General features: G+C 34.0%; 1 protein-coding gene across 1 annotated transcript; it reads right to left on the reverse strand.

The window, feature by feature from the left end:
- Positions 1-18,299: 18,299 nt before the first annotated feature.
- On the reverse strand, positions 18,300-18,755 carry LOC145045363 (uncharacterized). Its single transcript, XM_078993702.1, has one exon. It carries the CDS (start codon positions 18,753-18,755, stop codon positions 18,300-18,302), a length of 456 nt encoding a protein of 151 aa, XP_078849828.1.
- Between the last annotated feature and the right edge of the window lie 3,171 nt (positions 18,756-21,926).

Raw genomic sequence — 21,926 nt, forward strand, 5'->3', positions numbered from 1 at the left:
AAACTGGAAGTTTAGAATCACAAAGCATCATCCTTGCGGCGTCTTGTAATGTTTGATTCCTCCGCTTGGCAACACCGTTCTGTTGTGGCGTCTGAACAGAGCTAAATTGACGCATGATCCCTTTCTCAGCGCAAAAATGGTCAAGAACAACATTCTTGAACTCGGTTCCATTGTCTGTACGTAGCACTTTCACTTGGTTGTTGGTTTCGTTCTCGATCATCAAAATAAACTTCTTGATAAGATCGGCGATCCCAGCTTTGTTGGACAGAAATAAGACCCATGTGAAACGAGAGAAATCGTCTATCACAACGAGACAATATGAATTTCGGTTGATGCTGAGAACGTTGACCAGACCAAATAAGTCTATATGCAACAATTGGAGCACCTGACTGATGGAGTTGACCTGCTTTGGTAGATGTAGTTTCCGATGATGTTTGCCTTGAGCACAGGAAACACATTTTTCAAAGGTAATAAAATCTCTGACAGGCAGATCGCGGACCATTTTATTCTTAGCAAGATGATTTAGATTCTTTGCAATTGCATGGCCAAGTCGACGATGGCACAGCATTGCGTGTTGTTCTGAGACTTTGGAAAAGAGACAAGTGACTTCATCGGGTACATTGTTGTTCATGTCGATAATATAGGCATTCCCATCCCGCTTTGATTTTAGGAGAATCCATTCCTCCGGGATGACAATGCCCGACTTTAAGATTAGACATTCTTTATCGGTAAAGTGTGTTGAGTAACCCTTGTCACAAATTTGAGAGACACTCAGAAGACTGTGCTTTAGCTCAGGAGCATAATTGACATTCTCAAAACTAAGCACTTGGTTGGTCACCATTCCCTTCTATGTTATCTTTCCGCCTTCTCTACCCGCGAGGGAGAAATATCCCCCATTAAATGTATGAATGTTGTGCAGTTGGGAGATATCTCCAGTCATGTGTCGGGAGCAGCCGCTATCGACATTCCAGGGTCTGACGACACACCTCCGCAACTGTCCCTGCACGATGAGCAGAATCATTTAGATTTGAGGACCCAGGTCATTACAGTCTTGGGTTGACCCTTAACTTTCACATATTCATCTTTCAATTTTTCTTTTGATTTTCCTCTTTCAACAGATACAAAGGAGGATGATGACTGATCGGATTTTAATTTTGGCATCCATTGATATTTAGGTTTTGAAACAGTTTTCTTTTTAGTTTACTTTGAGCAGATGGATTTTCTACTCGAAGAGTTTGAAGATCCAGACCTACTCTTTGAGGAAATCGACTTTGGCTTAGTTTGGGTTGATTTTGGCAAACTGTTTGTGAATTTATTGTAAAACTGTTTATTCATTTTAAAATTTTCCATTTTCTTGTTTTGATTTGTTTTCCAGTCATCATCTCGAGAACGAGTTCTAGATGATTTTCTAATTAAAGATCTTCCTCTAGACTCATTCTCTCCCCTCTTTGACATGTGATGCACAAACATTCGGTTTAAACAATTTCTGGCAATATGACCAGCAGTACCACAATTGAAGCAAATTTGTTTATTATCATTGGATTGAGTACTGCTCTTGTTAGATTTCTGGTTTTTATTATCTTTTCTAGCATTTTCACATTTGTAGGAACAAGCACTAGATTGTGTAGCAAACGTGGAAGATGTAGAAGCATTCAAATCAGATTTAGCATTTTTATCAGAAACAACATCATTATTTTCAAAAACATCAGTGTGAAACAACACACCACCAGAAACAAAAACTTTAGTGTTTGAATTTAAAATAGATTCATCACAAAATTCAACACCAAATTTGGACACAGAATTATCTGACTCAGACTTTTCAGCTTCTTGCTCCACCTTAACTACTGACTTATCTGCACTTGAGGTAGAAATGTTAGTATCCAAGAGTTTATCATTTGATCGTGTTGCTTGTTCAGAAGCTGATTTCCCATAAACTATGAAAGTTTCTCTGTCAATTTCTTCTTGAGACAAGGGAATAGCAGTGTAATTATGATTGAAGGGAGGAGGGACACTCTCAAATCCTAATCCCGCTTTTATCTGATTACCACAAGTAATATCCTTCCACTGCATCGAATTTGTTAAAAATAAATTCAGCATTTTCAATGCATCAAGTTTAGTGGTCACAGCAACAAAATTTTCTTTTGAGATGATCATAGTTCTCGCATTTGTTTCTGTAATCCTCTTTCAGTTTCTTAAAGTCCTTTGTTTTATTTTCTAATTGTGTCTTTAAAGGCTTTTGATTTTTTTTCTAAGTGTGTAACCCTCATATTTAAGGTCCTCGTTCTCTCTCTTGATTAATTCAATTTGGTCTCGCAAAAATTTAACAGTTTTAATACAAGATTGAGAGGAACCAAATTCATTAACCTCGGGTTTGGTAGGCTCTGGATTGGTTTGCACCATGAATGCAAACTGAAGATTCTTCATCTCTTCTTCAGGATCTTTCTCTGTTTCTTCTTCCACACCATCCTTGATCCGAGCAAGATGTGCTTTTTCAGGTCCTGAAATATTCAGAGCCTGAACTTGGTCTTCCCAATTAGAGGATTGAGCCACCACCTCCATGTTAGCAGTCTGATTGTTTGACGACGGTCCCTTATTGACATAGGTCACTGGCACCATGGTTCGCTTAAAATTCTCTCTTCGATCCGACTTTGGACATTCCCTTGCAAAATGCCCAGGTTCATGGCAGTTGTAACATCATTGTTTTCCTTTGTTGAAGCCCACTTTCTTGTCGGAATTCACACTCCAATTTTTCTTTCCTGTTTTCTTGGAGAACTGCTTTGCCCTGAAAACCGCAATGGCCATCTGCCATGTAATGTCCATCTCTTCCACATCCTCAGGGTGGTCTGGTCTGGTCTAGGTCAGCAAATGAGAGTTGTGGGGAGAGTTCTCCGGCCACAAAAGCGTTGTAGCAGTTTACCAAACCAGTTGCGAGGGCCATATTTTCTTCCTTTTCTTTTAAAGATGAAACTTGAGAACTGATTCCATGAGATTGAACTAGTTCAGCTGTGGATGAACCAACACTAGAACCAACTTGTTGAGCTAAAGTTTGAGGTTGAGGAACTTGAATGTGTTGCATTTGAGGTGTAACATATGAAATGGGCTAATGAGTCACATATGGTTGAACTTGAGGAATATGAACTTGAGGAGTTTGAGGAGTGGAAATGCTTAAGAAAGCAGTGTTGTTGGTGGTTTCAATCCCAAGATCTACTTGTTGGATTAATGTCTAAGTCCATAACTATAATTGGTAAGACTTGACCCGACCCGGCATGGTCCATTTGGGTTGCATGGCATCATGCACTTGGATAGACTATAATGAGAGAAATAAGACACTTACGGTTATTAATATATTATAAGTTCTAGTATATTAATAATAAGAATAATGAGATTATTTAATTAGTATTGATCAAGAATTAATCTAGAATTAATTAAGTGATCAAAAGAAGACTAATTAAATATATGGGTTGATTGTGTAAATCATTCATTCTTATATATGTGGGCTTGTGATCCAAGATTCCTTATGTTGGACTAAGTCCATGGGGTGACCCATGGATACTCCATGGAGGTTAAAATCCATGGAGCATAAGGAATGGGAAAAGTCATGAGTTACATGGTGTAACCCTAATAGCCACCATATAAAAGAAACCCATGACTCAAGAAATCGTGACTATGACTAACACTAACACTATGTGTATGTATGAAGGGCTAGACGATTTCATGAAGTGTTCTAATTTCTCTCTAAGTTATTCCAAGTGCTTATGGTGTTGTGTGAACCATTTGAGGTGTCACACTTGGGGCACTAGGCACTCAAGCTTCATGAAGACAAGCACTATCAAAGAGGTATGTATTCTATCTTGTTATATCCATTATTTTGTATGCTAGATTAGGATAATACCTTGGATGTTCATATTTGCATGTATAATAGAGAAAACATAGATCCAAGGTATTTAGGGTTGCATGTACACTTAGGAGTGTTAGAATGCTCATAACCCAACAGTGGTATCAGAGCCTAGGCTTGTTTTCTTGTTATACCTGCAATAGAAGCTGAAAAATCGAGTTTTGATGCTGTCAGCCCAGCTGACTCGCCGAGTCCATGAAGGGACTCGACGAGTCCAAGGCAAAATGCATCCAACTCGCCGAGTTGTGTTCATGCACTCGACGAGTTGGACCCCAGACAGCATATCTTCGAGGTTTTTGGCCAGAAATGGACTAGGAACATTACCCTAAGTTGTTTTGAACTTATAAACTTGTTTTTAATGTGGTAATGTTCATGCTAATCCATTTTCAAAGATAATTGTCAATAGATTCATGTTTTGTATTAGTTTAAAGGTTAGACTAATTACATGAAAAAGTTTGATTTGAATTATCTTGTTCTTATGAGTTGCTTAGATTAATAGAAAAGTTGAGTGAAAAAGTTGTTTTCAATCCAAATTAATCTAAGAGTTGAGTATAAAATGTGTTTATGTAACTTATCCTTAAGTTACATGAAGAGTCACATTAAAGACTCATAAAACTCATAAAGTTGGCAAAGGTTACAAAAAAGATGAAGAGTCTTGTGCTTAAGTTATGGAGGTTCAAGAGTCACTTCATTAATAAATAAATAAATAAAATATGTAACCTTAATTAATTCCATAAGTTATAAAATAAAGAAAAGATTAATTCTTTATTAGTTTAAAGTCTTCCATAATTTGTCCACAAGTTATGGAACTTGAAGAGTTTTTGGATTAAAACTACTTTAAATACATAAGTTATGGAATTAATTAGTTTTGAATAGTTTCAAAACTTGCCCTCAAGTTTTGGAATTTGTAAAGTTTTCTCTTATGAATACTTTAATTCCAAGTTAGCCCTTAGAATTTTAAAAGTTAAAATTCAACCCTTATACTTTATAATATTATAAGTTAATAATATTTATATGTATAAGAGTAAAGTCGGTCTTACCGCTAGTACGCCTCATTCACGAAGCCGGTCTATAAGGTGGGTATAAGGTTGTTGCCTATAAAATGGCAACTTAATGGGTGTCCACTCTCACCCACCGCTTGCTTGACTGGTGGAGGGTCGTTAGCCGAACGGGTTTGACATGACTATAATTCTCCCTTCATTAAAAGTATTAATGATAAATACTAAGTAACTAAACTCTTAATAATTCCCAATCTTAGTTACTTAGGAAAATGTGAATAAGGTGCTAATCCATGAAATTACACTTTGCACTTTATTTAAGTCGGTTAGTGGAGCGTGTGTGGTTAACCGGCACACTAACTCGTATTTAACAAGGTAGGCAAAGGGTAACTTAATGTTTATCATAGTATCGATGGAGCGTGTGTGGTTAACCGGCACATCGATTGAGGGATAAACACTTAAGGGTACCCAGTAATTTGCATGGTTACTTCACACCTTGTTTTGTGATCCTCGGCATCCCAGTCACAAAACCTGAAGGGCACACTCGAGATTGAAACATGCCATTGAACAGTTCAATGAATCTCAAAAGATCTAGGAGTTTCAAAACCAATTAAAAACCTAATAATACATTTCGTTTATCTTGGTGGAAATTGGTGAATCGTCATTCACCTACCTTCAAATTGTTTTATAGCTTGGATTACGGCATACCTCTTCTAAGTTATAAAATAGTTTGTTGGGTCCTAGCCTTAATATTTCATATTGGGTGTCATATTAAGGACTCAAAGATCAACTATCTTGAATATCTCCCATAACATGTCTGGTTTAGACATTTATGATCTTCCCAAATCTCTTGAAACAAGCTTTCCTAAATGAAGATGATGTCCCATGGATATCATACTTCTCTCTCCTCCTCCAAATTATTCTCCCTACCCCACAAGTTCTTTAAAAGTTTAAAGTCACTCGAGCCCTATTGGCAAGTAAAGGTCTTGGTGTGGTCACATCTTGGAGATGTAGTCACATATTGACAAGCCGGGAGAGAAGGGTGTCAAAGTCTTGAGAAAGTTGGTGGTTCAATCACTTTCTAAGTCACATAGTGAGTTCTTTTGGGACACCTATGAAATAGACTATGACAAGACCCTTAATGATCTTATCTATTTGCTAAGATCAACTTCCTAAAACTTTATGGACATTGACAATAGTGACACAGGAAATCCAGGAAAGCATTCTCTTCCCAATGGAAAGGGATCGGCCATAGTCAACTCGGTTGAACAAATGGTAAAGAGAAAAACTAAGTCTGTGATAGTCCCGTGTACCATTATCAAAGGGTCCATATGTTTATATTGCCAAAGAAAGGGTCATTATTTGCGAAGCTGCCAAATTTACCTAAGGGTGTTAAAGTCAATTAGATTGACTCTACTTCAGGTAAAGTCCACTACTCTAACTCTGTTAAGTTTCTATTCTGAGATTCTTGATGCATGATGTGACTGGGTCACATGGTAATGTTTTTAGAATCAAAGGAAAAGTAAAGGAACTTAAAGAAAGAATATGCTGAATCTGATCGCATAGATGGATTTCTATCGCGTAGTTTGAAGATCGGATTCTTGAGCTACTTCTTAGGAGTTATGAGATATTGCTTAGGAATAGATAACAACAAGTTTTCATATGGATTGTAAGGATAAGATTTTCCGCATAGTTTTAAAATAAAAGAAAATTTTGATTTTATTTATTTTAAAAATATCCTTACAATGGCATTTGAGGAAAAATTGTTGCTTATATGATTCCATTAATAGCAAGAGTGGAAATATGAAATTGATTCTTTCATTTGTGGTAATGTCTAAATTTACCAAATAAGGAAAGATTCTCATGATCCAAAGTCTCAATTGGACCGAGACTTGGAATCATGCAAGTTGTATAGCATGATGAATGAGAACTTTCAAGTATTGGAAAAATTAAGACTAATTACTTGTTCACATGGATGTGTGAGTCAAGTAATGGACTAAGGGATCGAGTACAGAGTCATGTGCACTGATTAAGTCCACCACAAAAGATATAAGGCTATTCGTCATAGTTTACTAAAGCTCAGTAAATATGATTATACTTACAAGCTTAAGTGTAACTCTGAGACTTTGGAAAAGGTTCCAATGTAAGGCAGAGCGGATAAGAAGAATCAAATTAGGCAAAAGGATAAAAGTCTCTCAAATCTGAAAAGATGGGAGAGTACTTTAGTATCAGCTTTGTGATCATCTCAATGATTAAGAAACCATATCAAAATTAGTTCTCCAAGGAAGTCTTAGTGCATTCTTATGACTAAGAAGAAGGGATCTTAAATTGTTGAAATGGTTAAATCAAGAAGATGAGTCATACTTCGTTCCAATACAAGTCTTAGAGTCATACTCCAAGATTGTAATATGAGTGACATGTCTTAAATAAGGTTTAAAACACTTGACAAATGTAAGAGTAAAAGTTTTCTACTCTTGTACATTTGAAATTGGTAAGTTGTGATGTTTTGGATAAAACAAAGACCAACTAAGGCCAATTGTGTGAAGTGTCTATCTTGATTAGAATCCACACTATCTCTTGGATGTTTGACAAGGAAGTCTTATAGGTCAAGAGGACAGTGGGAGTCTTAAAGGTCTAAAAAGTCTCAAGAACTAATCAAGAATGAAATCTAAAGTTCTTCACTAGCACACGACTTGAGGTTTATAACCTATCGTGTTGACATATTCTGTGCCCATTCTAGTTAAAGTTGGCTTTGCATATGAGTTCTTAGAGTTCTCAATGTGTTGCACAACAACTCGGAAGCAATGGTAGGCCCTTGAGCTACCAGGTGGCAAGAAATTAAGATTGAGTTCAGTCCATATGAGTTTGGATTTGTCATTATCCTTGTCTTGTGACTATGGTTTTGACAATTCACGTGGATAAGAAAACATACACCATTAAATCTAAGTGTCATAGAGTTTCTCTCCGATTCATGAAAATGATGGTGAGGAAACACTTCCACTAAGTAGATTTTAGCTAGATAGCAATTGTGATATTTGCATTCTCAAAGTCGTTAGTGGAGCGTGTGTGGTTTACCGGCACACTAACTTGGACTTGTGAGAAATGGCAAAGGTCAAAACGATCAAGACTATGATTACGGCATCCCTTTTCATAGTTCTTAAAATTGTTTTGACACACTCATGAGCTATCTAAGGGAAGGTGTATGTTTTTGATAAAGTCTTATAAAAAACAATCTAGTATCAGAAATCTGAACTTTGGTAAGAAAGTCAATAAAGTATTGATTTCTAGAAGTCGAGCTTTCTGAGTATATGTCAAAGCTAGTGGGAGCATAAGTGTTATGCTAATAATCATCATGTTAGTGGGAGCATGATAATTACGATAAGTATTGCAAGCTAGCAATGTTAATTATAGAAAACAAAAGGTTTCAATTGGGAAAAAGTTGTTTTGCTATAATTAAGGGAGAGGAAATTATACTTCATCTCAAATATATAAGCTTAGATCGTGAGGTTTTAATCATTTAGTCAAGGATATATATGAATTTCATGTTGGAATGGCTCAACATAAGGAAATTCTGTATATGGGTCCATTATTTGCGTTCTTAAATTCGATTATGATTACGGCATCCCTTTTCATAATCTGAATTATGAGAACTTGGCAAATTGAAATGGAAATGTTATAGCAAAAGACTGGTTTAGTCTTTATGTGAGACATCATGAATCGTGTCCCATATGCTTCGGATATAGGACCGACTACATGTGCTATATTCATCCTTTCTAAAATTTTCCAAATGCCTGGGGCGTTAAGAATGGAAAAGGTTTAGAACTGGATATGACTAAAAAGGATTAAACAATTATCGAGGACAATCTAAGGTTTACCAAAGATTGGTTTCTCAAGGACAATTGGAAGTATAGTGATAATTCTGGAAGGACCATATTGACATAATCTGTAAGGAGGCAACTCTTGTTCAGAAGTGATAGTCGAAATGGAATCTGGAAATGTTTCAAAGTTAGAATTTTCAATCTGTGTAAGATTAAGGAAACTTAATGCAAGAAGGATGGTTCCAAGGACTTGATCTCCTTTGGAATGCTCTGTAATTATTGTTGTTAAGTCTTTCTGACTTTGTGCATAATCATTACAAGAGGATCGATGCATATAAGTTTAGAATCTAACAGATTTCAGTAAATGACATGAATTTGGAATTCTTGCATTTGCAGTAAGGAGTGTGAAAAGAGAATCATTGAAGTTATGTTCAATTGATCTAGTTCACAAGGTAAAGATCATAGACAAACATAGTATGCATACTTGGTGTATGGCATGACTATTGTTTAGAAAACATAGTGTGCATGCTTGGAGCATGGGACAACTATTGATTCAAATTCAAGAATAATGCTGATAGCTGAAACAATATACAATGAATAATGTGTAATCATATGGTGATAAATAAAAGGAGTTTTATTTATATTCATAAGTTCTGAGACCATATTGGATTCAATTATTATTGTGTTTCACTTTGCATGTTTTGACTTCCCGAATAAACTAGGTTATTCCTCCGGAATGACTAAGTTATTCAAACCATCCACAGTCGGTCATATGTTGGAAGTAGATATGAATTAAGACTGTCATGGGTTGGCTTGTAGAGGTCTAAGGTGTTGGACAAATGGCTACAACACTCATGAGTGCTCATAAGTTCTGAGTATTGGATTCAACCCGTGCTCATTGGAATCACTTCATGGATTTTATCACGAGTGATCATGAGACGATAATATCTTATATTCTTCAAACCTAGAGATATGAGTTGTTACTATGAGTTGGTTGTACATTGATTGCACGAAACTGCATTTGGTAACTCGGTGCTATAAAACGTGTCTTTGTGTATGATTCAACAAGTAGTAGAACAAGCCATATGAGTCGAAGTTTATCCATTCCTTTTACCTTCGGGATAAAAGCGATATCTGTGGGCCCCTCGATGATTTGATGATGACAAATGGAAGTGCTCGGCCGGGCCAGGACTGATTTGATTTGTTCAATTAGTCAGTCGTCATAAATCGGAAATCGGGAAACAACTAATGGACAGAGAGAATGATTATAATCCATGTCTCAGTCCATATGATATCTAGAATGGAGGAATATATGATCCCTTATCTAATGGACAAGTCGTTGACAAAGATCAGAGTTCATCTACAAGGTCAGAGTTCGACAGAAGCTTTTGAGAGCTACGATTGCTAGTTGGTTCCTGAAGTCATACACAATAATAGTTTTAGACTTATCCAAGTGGGAGACTGTTGGATTAATGTCTAAGTCCATAACTATAATTGGTAAGACTTGACCCGACCCGGCATGGTCCATTTGGGTTGCATGGCATCATGCACTTGGATAGACTATAATGAGAGAAATAAGACACTTACGGTTATTAATATATTATAAGTTCTAGTATATTAATAATAAGAATAATGAGATTATTTAATTAGTATTGATCAAGAATTAATCTAGAATTAATTAAGTGATCAAAAGAAGACTAATTAAATATATGGGTTGATTGTGTAAATCATTCATTCTTATATATGTGGGCTTGTGATCCAAGATTCCTTATGTTGGACTAAGTCCATGGGGTGACCCATGGATACTCCATGGAGGTTAAAATCCATGGAGCATAAGGAATGGGAAAGGTCATGAGTTACATGGTGTAACCCTAATAGCCACCATATAAAAGAAACCCATGACTCAAGAAATCGTGACTATGACTAACACTAACACTATGTGTATGTATGAAGGGCTAGACGATTTCATGAAGTGTTCTAATTTCTCTCTAAGTTATTCCAAGTGCTTATGGTGTTGTGTGAACCATTTGAGGTGTCACACTTGGGGCACTAGGCACTCAAGCTTCATGAAGACAAGCACTATCAAAGAGGTATGTATTCTATCTTGTTATATCCATTATTTTGTATGCTAGATTAGGATAATACCTTGGATGTTCATATTTGCATGTATAATAGAGAAAACATAGATCCAAGGTATTTAGGGTTGCATGTACACTTAGGAGTGTTAGAATGCTCATAACCCAACACTACTGTGGATTATGAATTGACATGGTTAATTTCCCTTTGTTTATCATCGAGATTACAAGCCTTAATGATCGCCATAGTTTCAGCCAAACTTAAATGGTTCAAATCTTTGATTTTCTTAATCACTGAGACATTCATATCCCAGGATTTTGGCAGAGAAATAAGCAGCTACTTGTTGATCTCCGATCTTGTAACCATCACACCAGCAGAGCTCATTTCTGTGGTCAGTGTGATAAACCTTTGCAACTGATTCTCAAATGTTTCTCCCAAGACATAGTTAAACATATTGAACACGTGTCGCAGCATGTATTGGCGACTCTGTTTCATGTCTTCGTTGCCTTGATAGACATTTATCAGTGCTTCCCATAAGGACATTGCTGATCTATATTCACGGAAACCTTGAGCGATTTCCGGAGATAATGCCATAGTAAGTGTAGCAAGAGCCTTTTCTACTCCTCGACTCTCTCGAAATCATCATCGATGTAGTTCTCAACTTGCTTATCAATTATGGTTCCATCTTCCAATGTAGTTATAATGCGGATTGGACCCCTAAGAATACTTCGCCATATCTTGAAATCCTTCATTTTGATGTACATCTCGATCCGATATTTCCATTCTGGAAATCCTACCGCAGATAACAATCGTGGAATTCGAGAAGTAGTTCCCATAATCGCATCCAATTCATGGTGACCGACATGCTTTGAGATTCCATTTTTTGTTTTTGATTTTTGTTGATTTTTTTTAATTTTTTAATAAAAAATTAACATGAAAAAACAGATAAAAAGATCAAGTGTTTTCGGTTTCTGAATGATAAGGTTTTTCGGTTTATGAAGCATTAAGGGTTTTCGGTTTATGAAAGATTTTCGGTTTACAAAGGATTAAGGGTTTTCGGTTTTTGAAGGTTGAACAGTTTTCGGTTTATGAAAGTCGATTTTCGGTTGAAGAACAACTTTTGATTTTTGAAGATTCAAAGGATTTCGGTTGAAGAACAGTTTCCGGTTTCTAAAGATTCAAAGGTTTTCTGTTGAAGAAAAGTTTTCAGCATCTGAAGATTGAACCTAAAACTAACAGATTTCAATGAAAAACTTAAAATTTTCATCCGATTTTGATTTCCACATGCTGCAAACTATGATCAGATCTTCAAAACTCAAGCAAAACAAACTTCAATTGACCAAGAACGTGAAGAACACGATTGTGAAGTAGAAAACTGAATAAACACACTTGATTGACACCGGTTTGTGCTCTGATACCAATTGTTAGGTCCTTGATGGAAGGATCTTTACCAATGATCAATCAAGCATAAGAAAACAAAGAAGAAATGGAGTAGAAGACGAATGACACTGAGCTTGCATTCGATTAAACATACAAACCGTCTGATACCACTCATGGACTGAAAAGTATTGAAAGTATAACTGAACAGTGAACCTGACAACCTGACCTCTATATATACAAGCCAGGACCGAAAACAGTTTTCAGTTGGCAGACCGAAAACAGTTTTCGGTTGGCAGACCGAAAACTGGTTTTCGATCACACTTTAACCAAAAGTACTTCATAGACCGAAAACATTAAGCATACACAAAAGACTCCAAAATACATTGACAAATGCCCTAACTCATCCATACATTGATGTCGAGCCCAAACCATATATATATATATATATATATATATATATATATATATATATATATATATATATATATATATATATATATATATATATATATATTGGCCCTTCAGATCTCGACAAAGCAGGCATTCCACATGAAAAAATCATTAAAAAAACCATTAAAAAAATCAGGAGGCAACACAGAGTCTTGTGGAAATGCGATCTTACTAGGGATGGAAACTACTGCATAAGTGCCTTCCGTCAAGTCTTGGAAAACACCAATCCTATGGATATTGGCAAGATTAAATGGATTAAATAAATTCCACTAAAGGTCAAGTGTTTCATTTGGAGGGCAAAAATAGGTCGCATCCCATCTGTGGTGGCACTCTGAGTCCGGGGATAATCTTACCATCCACTACTTGCTAATGCAACCTGGGAAAGGAAACCTCAGATAATGCATTGATCCGGTGTTCTTTTGCAAAAACTATCATGAAATGGATGCTCAAATGGTGCAACATTACAAATGGTTAAATTCCACATGGTGAACGAGGTTCTAGATTATGCATCCAATTGGGGAAACTTTCCAAAGAAAAAGAGAAGGTTGGTAGCAATCTGCTAAGGAACATTATGAGGTATCTGGAAAGCGAGAAATGAAAGACTGTTCAATAACCAATTGGTGTGTGCTTCAAAAGTGGCGGATATAATCAAATCAATGACTTTGCTTTGGTTGAGTACAGAGGCGTTAATAGTGGTTTAAATTGGACGGAATAGAACGTCCTTCCCTTCAATTTGCTGTAATGGTTCTTTTTTGTAATTGTTTTGGTTACCGTTATGTATTTTCCACTCCTAGTAACTTGCTAGGAGTGAATTTTCATTTTTAAATATAATATTATTGTTTGCCGGTTAAAAAAAATAAGGATAATTATATAGCCTTTTTTATAGTGTCCATGATCTATTTTTCAAATCATAGAGATTTTGTATAATATCATATGAGAATGTACTTGCATTAGTATATCGCAATAACAACATATTTTATAAGAATAAGTCTTTTCAAGTGATCTTAACGTAACCAAATATGTCAAAATCATTTTGTTATTTGTACTTTTTGTTTAAATTATCCATAATTTTATGATTTTTCTTATTCAAACCAACTAAAGTTCATTTTGTAAAAATGAAAATTATAACAAATAACGTTATTATCTATTGCTTCTAATCGGATCCTTGAACTTCATATTTATAATAAAGTTGTCCATTTTTTGCAAACCTATATTAAAACATTAAACAATAACATTTGACAAAATTTTCAATCGAAATTGTTCAAATTAGTTTATTATAAAATGCATAAATTTTTTGTTTATGTAGAAGATAATAATATACTCTTGTTTTCTCCTCCATTTTTTGATCAAATTTATATTGACAAGTGTTAAGACATGGCAATAGTAACTACTGTGAAATCAAATTTACTTGAATTTATTCTATGTTCTCAATTTATCATTGGTCTGTATTTCAATCGGATAATTCAATCATATTGGATTTCATAATCGAAGCAATGTGACGCCATATCAATCTGAATTAACAAAAATGTCATATTGATTGCCTCGGTGAAATAAATTTAAGAGTAAATTACATGAATGATCCCTATGTTTGGGGTAATTTACGCGTTTGGTCCCTAACTAATTTTTTAACTCGAAAAGTCCTTAATTTTTGTTTTTGTTACGCATTTGGTCCCTACTATTTGTTTTTGTTACGCATTTGATCCCTATCTTACCAAAAAAAGACTATTATTTATATAGGAAAAAATGGTAAGATAGGTAAGGTAAGGTGAGGGGAATAGAGTTCGGGGTGTGTTTATTTAAATAAATTAAAAAATCAATGGCAAAATAATCTTTTTAGGTAAGACAGGGACCAAACGTGTAACAAAAACAAACTATAGGGACCTTCCGAGTTAAAAAAATTAGTTAGGGATCAAACATACAAATTACCTAAACCATAGGGACCATTCGTGTAATTTGCTCTAAATTTAATATCAAATTTACCCAACTAAATTGGGTTATTCTAAGCACACGAACAAATTTCCATTTACACGAATGAAGTGATGTATTTTATTATTTATCTTATAACAATTACTTTTTTTTTTCTTTTAATTTTTACTGTTTTTATTATTAAATGAATGTGGAGTAAACGTTTTATTCCAACCTAGCACATTTGTATTTATACCCTTTTAAATGTACGTTATATATATTTATTTTGGTTTTTTAAATTTTTTTTTATTTGAACATTTTAATTTAATTTAACTTATAACTTTTAGTAATTAATATATATTGTATCTTTCAACAAATAGATAACATTATTATTGAAAAAAAAAAGTTATAACTAAGCAACTTAACAAATTAAAATAGATTGTATGTAAAGTTCGTTAATTGTGTTTTTATTTCAACATTTTGTGTGCATATATTTTTTTTCAATATTCCAAAAATATTTTTGTGTCTAACAAGTTTTGAAAAAAAATGCATATTTTATAGAAATACAGCTGCACATGATGAGTATACACCGACAAACATAAAAAAAAATCTTTAATTGTTTGTTGTTACTTCTGATAATATGTTAAACAGTTATAAAAGAAATATTATTAATCATAAATGAATATAGAAAAACATATATGAAAATAAGAATACATAAAGTGAACAACCAAATTTAGGGAAAGTGGAGAGGCAACAATGTTGATTTCGACACCGTTTCGGTGACTTTAGTGGTCTGGTGGTTACTAGTTGTCCAACATTCATTGTGAAATGAGAAATGGACATCTAATTTTGACGTTAAGGGGATGGAATGGAGTAGATGGCATTGGAGCTTTTTTATTTATCTAATTAATAAAAAAAATTCAAAGTTTTTAAAATAAGTGGTTGAGAATTGTTCTTATTTGTTCTCAAAATAAAAATTGTTCTCATTTGGTCTCGATATATATATATATATATATATATATATATATATATATATATATATATATATATATATATATATATATATATATATATATATATATATATATATATATATATATAGAGTGAGAGAGAGAGAGAGGGGGGGGGGGGAGAGGTTCAAATGTTTCTCTAGAATGCACCAATAAGATTTTAGTAAAAACTATATGTATATTAAATAATATCCATACTTATAATCCCTTTTTATGGAAATTAATTAAACTCTTTGTTAATGTCAACAATAATATTATTTCAGAATGAATTTGTATCTACAAGAATGAGAGTGTATTCTAGTAGAATACACTTTCGTTCTTCGTATTTCATGCGACTTTATTGTATTTTAAGTGAGTGAATCTTGAAATAAAAAAACGAACTCATACATAAAAATCTAGATGCGAATTCATTTTGAAAGAATGTTATTGTTGATATTAATGATGAATTTTAAAAGAATGTTATTGTTGATATTAATGATGAATTTAATTAGTTTCTGTAACACCATAATTTTTCAAAACTAAAATGTTGATTTAAAATCGCTTAATTCTTAAAACACTTTTTGTAAAAATCTCGTTTTGTTTAAATTACAAAACATAACTCTATATTCAATTAAATAATAATTCAGGATCCTCAAAAACATAACTCTTCCTCTGGTGTGTACAATCAAGCCGGTGTCGTCCCGTGATACTGAAAAAAACCTGAAACACATAACACACAACACGGTAAGTACGAAGCTTAGTGAGTTCCCCAAAATATCACATAAAACACATATTAGCCACTCGAGGCTATAACTCTATAGACCCTCTGGTCCTAACTCTGTGGACCCTTTGGTCCTAACTCTATGGACCTATCGGTCGTAACTCTGTATACTCTAGAACACACACACAACATAAATCACATAGAAATAATGCAGTGCATCACATCACATAAATAGCATATAAAATACTCTGTCACATAACTCTAATTACCACTCTAGGTAAAGTGTAGTCAGAAGACTCACCTGGCAAGTAGAAAGCAGTTATCTTCACACTTGAATCCCGAACTCGCCACCGCCTAACACATAGGGCAAATATCTCTAACTAACACTCGAAATCTCAACTCTAATTAAACCGTCGATCACTCTTTCCCACTCTAATCGGGAAGTGGGTAAAAGACCATTTTACCCCTCCATGGTCTCTATTACTTATATTGACCAAAACTCCAAAATCAAAAGAAACGTCATAACCTACCCCTATATATATATATATATATATATATATATATATATATATATATATATATATATATATATATATATATATATATATATATATATATATATATATATATATAGGTTCAGGTTCATTTGAGATCATTCTAATTTTGTGAGACCGCGAAACCAAATCTAAAAATAATTTTAAAATGCAAAATAAATGGAAAAATCCAAAAATTCTTTTTTAAATATTATTTTCGGAACTTGAATTATCTAAAAAAAATAAATAAAAAAATAAAAAATAATAAAAAAAATCCCTTTTTTTTTTTTTTTTTTTTTTGAAAAATACGTGAAATATTCTAAATAGAATATTACACTGACATATTCTAAAAAATAATTTTAAAATGCAAAATAAATGAAAAAATCTAAAAATTCTTTTTTTACATATTATTTTCAGAACTTGAATTAACTAAAAAAAATAAAAATAAAAAAGTTCTATTTTTTTTTTTGAAAAATACGTAAAATATTCTAAATAGAATATTATACTGTACATATTCTAAATATAATTTTAAAATGCAAAATAAATTAAAAAATCAAAAAATTCTTTTTTTAAATATTATTTTCGGAACTTGAATTAACTAAAAAAATTTTAAAAAAATTTAAAAAAAAAAAAAAAAAAAAAATGCATCTCACGGTCTCACAAAATTAGACCGTCTCACATGAACCTAACTATATATATATATATATATATATATATATATATATATATATATATATATATATATATATATATATATATATATATATATATATATATATATATATATATATATATATAAGTTATTGAAATTTAAGTGAATAAAATATATAAGAATTTATTTTGTAACATGCATCTAAGTTAAAGGAGGTAATATAAAAAATATGAAAACAATTTGAAATCGCCAAAATAACAAATGGATGGGATTGATTGTAATCATTAACACGAATTTATTTGTGGGAATAGGAGCACCCACTAAATTTTGTCCCAAATGGTGTAATGACAAATGAGAACAAAAAAATAATTCCAATGATACATTGACCATAATTAAAAAATAAATAACATAGATTATTATTAGTTGACAATATTAACCCAGACTAAATTATACCTAAGCTATGACGTTATTGTATGTAGTTAAGTAGTTAACCCTAAGATACCAAATTGTTTAGTTTAAAAATAGTTTTCTTAATTCGGTCAATAATCAAGAGATTTCAAATCCTGGTTAAAACGAAACATGTTATTTATGAGTAAAATGATCAATATATGTGATCCTAAGCCATATGGCAATTTTTTGTCCATAAGCTTCAAGTTTTGCCCTAATATTCTTAATATCGTTGTCACCGTTTCTGAAGCTTTACCCTAATATTTTTAATATCGTTGAAAACGATTATTTTTATTCCTTGAAAATTCGATAACAAATGCCCCAAATATTAAGTAAACGTTAAGATAACATCGACATAAAGATGAGTAGATGAGTAGATCACGCTATATCAATCAAAGATGAAGGTAAAAATGAGACATTGACTCATCAGCCCCACTACACCTCCTTCACTTCAAGTTTCTGGTCCTCCTCGATTTGAAATGCCGACACCGGAAAAGTCCTGTACAAACCTGACGGAGCTTTGAACGTGATTTTTCCGGTGGGTGGATCATCAACATAGATCTCACTCAGATTAACCCACATCATCAACTCTTTAGTCTTCACTCCGGTGAGCTTCTTGATCTTTGATTTCTCGACGAACGCCGTGACCTCATTGGCGTAGCTCGCCAGCCGGTTGACTTTTTCGAATTTGTGCTCTTTTTTCTTTTTCTGTTTCAGCCATACGAAGCCTGTGTCTTTAACGTACCCACATTCTTCAATGTCTTCCAATGGAAGAAGGCCGTTGGGTAGTCCGACTTCGGTTAGTAGAAGCTTTGTTTTATCTTGGCAGACTTTGTCGCCATGGTAGAGCTCGGTAGCGGTGGCTCTTATTTCGTCGGTGACTACAGACATGTTTGTGGTGGTGGAAGGAGGAGGGTGGCATTGTGTGTATATATAGTCTAATTAGTTTAACTTTGCCCTTCAAGTTGCTTAAATTTTCGTAAATGCCATTCATAAATTTACTTCCACACGGTTTTCATTTATAGTTTGGTCGCTACACATGACAGTATGTAGGTCTCATGTACGATATCGTGTATTGAATAAAGTGCTAACTCACCACATTTTCCATATTTTTAATCTACCAACTTAGGATCATGTTATTTTCACTTTATCATCTAGAAATAGTCACCTTCTATCTACCTGTTTTTTCTTGTTTTCTAAAAAATATACAAGAAAGATAAATAAATTTAAAGTTAACAATCTTTTTTGGGACTTACACTTTTTCATTAATTCAAACTAAATTATATATTGACCTTTAAAGTCATATCACGTTCTTCGCTGAAAGAAGGTTGATGTTTTGTATCAATAATTTCATATATATGAGTCGTCATCTCCTTATGTGTTATTTTTTCTGTTTAGCCATTTTTTTTTCTTTTTTAAACTCCATGCACGTCAAAATTCAAACGCCAACAGGAACATCCGACGAAGTTGTGTAATTTTAATCGAATATATTTTTTTTTTCTTTTTAGCCACCGGTTTCATCCTTCATGGCATGCACTTCAATCCATTTTGGGGCCAATTATTATAAGCTTCCGAAAGTCAATATTTAAACGTCTTCCCTTTTTTCATCTGATGTATTACTAGAGTTGCCGCAAAAATGTTTTTGTTGCTTTGACTGCTTTTGCATTGCTTTTTTAGGTTATTGTACAACATAATATGTTTTAACTTGTTCTTTTATATGGTACTAGCAATGACCCATTTTCCAGATGAAATTGATTTGTCACTCGTCTCAAAAAAATTTGAGATTTTTATGAATTATTAGTCATCACATCCTCTAATAGGTCGATCCATAATTTGGCCAACACGATTTCATCCTTATTTGTCCACATTTGAATCAGTTGGTTGCATTTTTAATAAAACAATTACAGATCGAAAGATTCTATATTACAAGACAAATCAATGATATGGAACGATGATGATTGAAAGGAACTGAATTCTATTAACTTCAGCAAGATAATAGTTTGTAAAGGCGGAATTATTCTCTTAGTGATTGTAAAAAAACGTAACCCTAGATGTTACATGTAAGCGCTATATATCTAGACTAAACTATACAAAAATTCTAAAAATGGACAAGCCCCATTCCGGAATCAAAATTAAACAAAAATCCAAAAACATACATTTGACACAACACTAAAATAGACTTAAGAATTTACTTTTCCAGTTAGGATGCTTTGGTTATAGGTTTCAGCTCGATTGGGTATTTGATTACAATTCGGAAAAAGGACTAATTTGGGTAATAGGGTTGCAGTTAGGTTTTGTGATGGATAAAACGATGGCAAATATCAAATTAAAATTGGTTGGGTGAGTAGATAGAGACGTACGTAACACTGTGGTCGGTAAAATGATGTTGTAGAATCGAAACCAACAATGATTCTACGAGGTCTATTTGAAGTAGTTATCATCGACTGGTTTCTGCTTTCTAGTGGATATTGAAGTGGTTCTTAGGAGAATTGTATAAATTCGTTTTAGAAAATATAATTGAAATAAAGTAGAGAATATTAAGTGAATGTGTGGTCGGATGATTTATGTTGCTTATTTACTAAGTTCGGAAAAAAAATTGAAAATAGTCATTGAAGAGGAAAATAGAGGATGGAAGATACAAAGGATATCTCCTATAAGAGGTGACGTCATGTGGTGAATTTTGGGAGTAAGCAATGTCACCATCGCAACGTCGACCCCAAGTAATGTGTTGTGTACACTTATTACTTTAAAGATAATGTTAATAAGTTAAAAAAAAATTGTGTGTTTTGGTTATATAAATTGTATTTTTAGGTATGACATGAAAAAAAATAATAATATTATATTGTGTTTGTTAATAGCTAGTATGTAACACCTGTCCCAAGTATCATTTAATTTTTCCAAGAGTTTTATGATAGGACTCGACGAGTTGGGAGCTCCAACTCGTTGAGTAGAGGTTATTTATGAGGACGTGGGATTTAGATCCTACTCGACGAGGCAAAAGGCCCTGACTCGATGAGTAGGGGCTGTAAACGAAAACCCTAATTGTAACATCCCGAGTTCAGGGGTGCAAAGTTCAGGGTTTAAAGTGAAAATGTGAATTATCAACTCGGCGAGTCCATGGGTAGACTCAGCGAGTAGGTTCGCGATTCTGGTCGCGTGTCTAGTGGCCAACTCGACGAGTTGGTGCTGTGTGGAGAAAACCCTAATCCTAGGGATTTGGCCCTATATAAAGAACATAATACCCTCTTCCTAGCCTCTTTTCTCTCCCTTGATGTCCAGAAACCCTAATATTCGTTGTGAGAGAATTAGAGAACATTTGGATCTTGAAGGAGTGTTTGTTAAAGTGATCATTAAAGATTAAGAGGCTTGGAGCAAGGGGCTTTTCAAGGTTTTGACTTATTCTTCTGTTGGAGCCTTCTTTTGAGGTAATGATTCGTTGCTTGAGCTGTTATCCATCTAGATCTATCATTTGTTGGATTTTTGGGTGTATATCTAGTCTTATCTTGAGTTTGGAGGTTAGATCTGAGGTTGCTACCTCAGATCTAGAATAGTGATGATCCAAAAGAGCATAAAGTCCCTGTTCAAGCGTTGTTGATGAATTCTTTTAGCCCCAAACCTTAGCCCAAGAGTGTATTATGCTTAGATCTCATTGGATTCACGTAAAGTTTGCCACTTTACGTGATGGATGGCTTGTATAAGAGTAGATCTATAGATTGGAGACCCTACATGGATTGGAAAGCCTCTGTATGGCTTAAGAGCTAGTGGTACTCGGCAAGTCACATGGGTGTATTCGGCGAGTTGCATGAAGATAGGAAGAAACTCGGCGAGTTGGAAGAACAACTCGGCGAGTTGGTTGAAGATAGCCTTGGACTCGACGAGTCTGGTCTTGAGGTCCTAACCTTTTATGGTTAAGCTTAGAATCGGTGAGTCAAGGGATGACTTAGTGAGTTGAGTACGGGTTGACTCAGAGTTGTGGGACTCGGCGAGTCTTGGGGCGACTCGGCGAGTTGAGTCATGTTATGGGAGTTTTAGAGCATGGGGACTCGACGAGTCAGCGAGTTG

Source organism: Lactuca saligna, chromosome 5 (genome assembly GCF_052625555.1).
Source record: "Lactuca saligna cultivar CGN05327 chromosome 5, ASM5262555v1, whole genome shotgun sequence".
Taxonomy (NCBI): domain Eukaryota; kingdom Viridiplantae; phylum Streptophyta; class Magnoliopsida; order Asterales; family Asteraceae; genus Lactuca; species Lactuca saligna.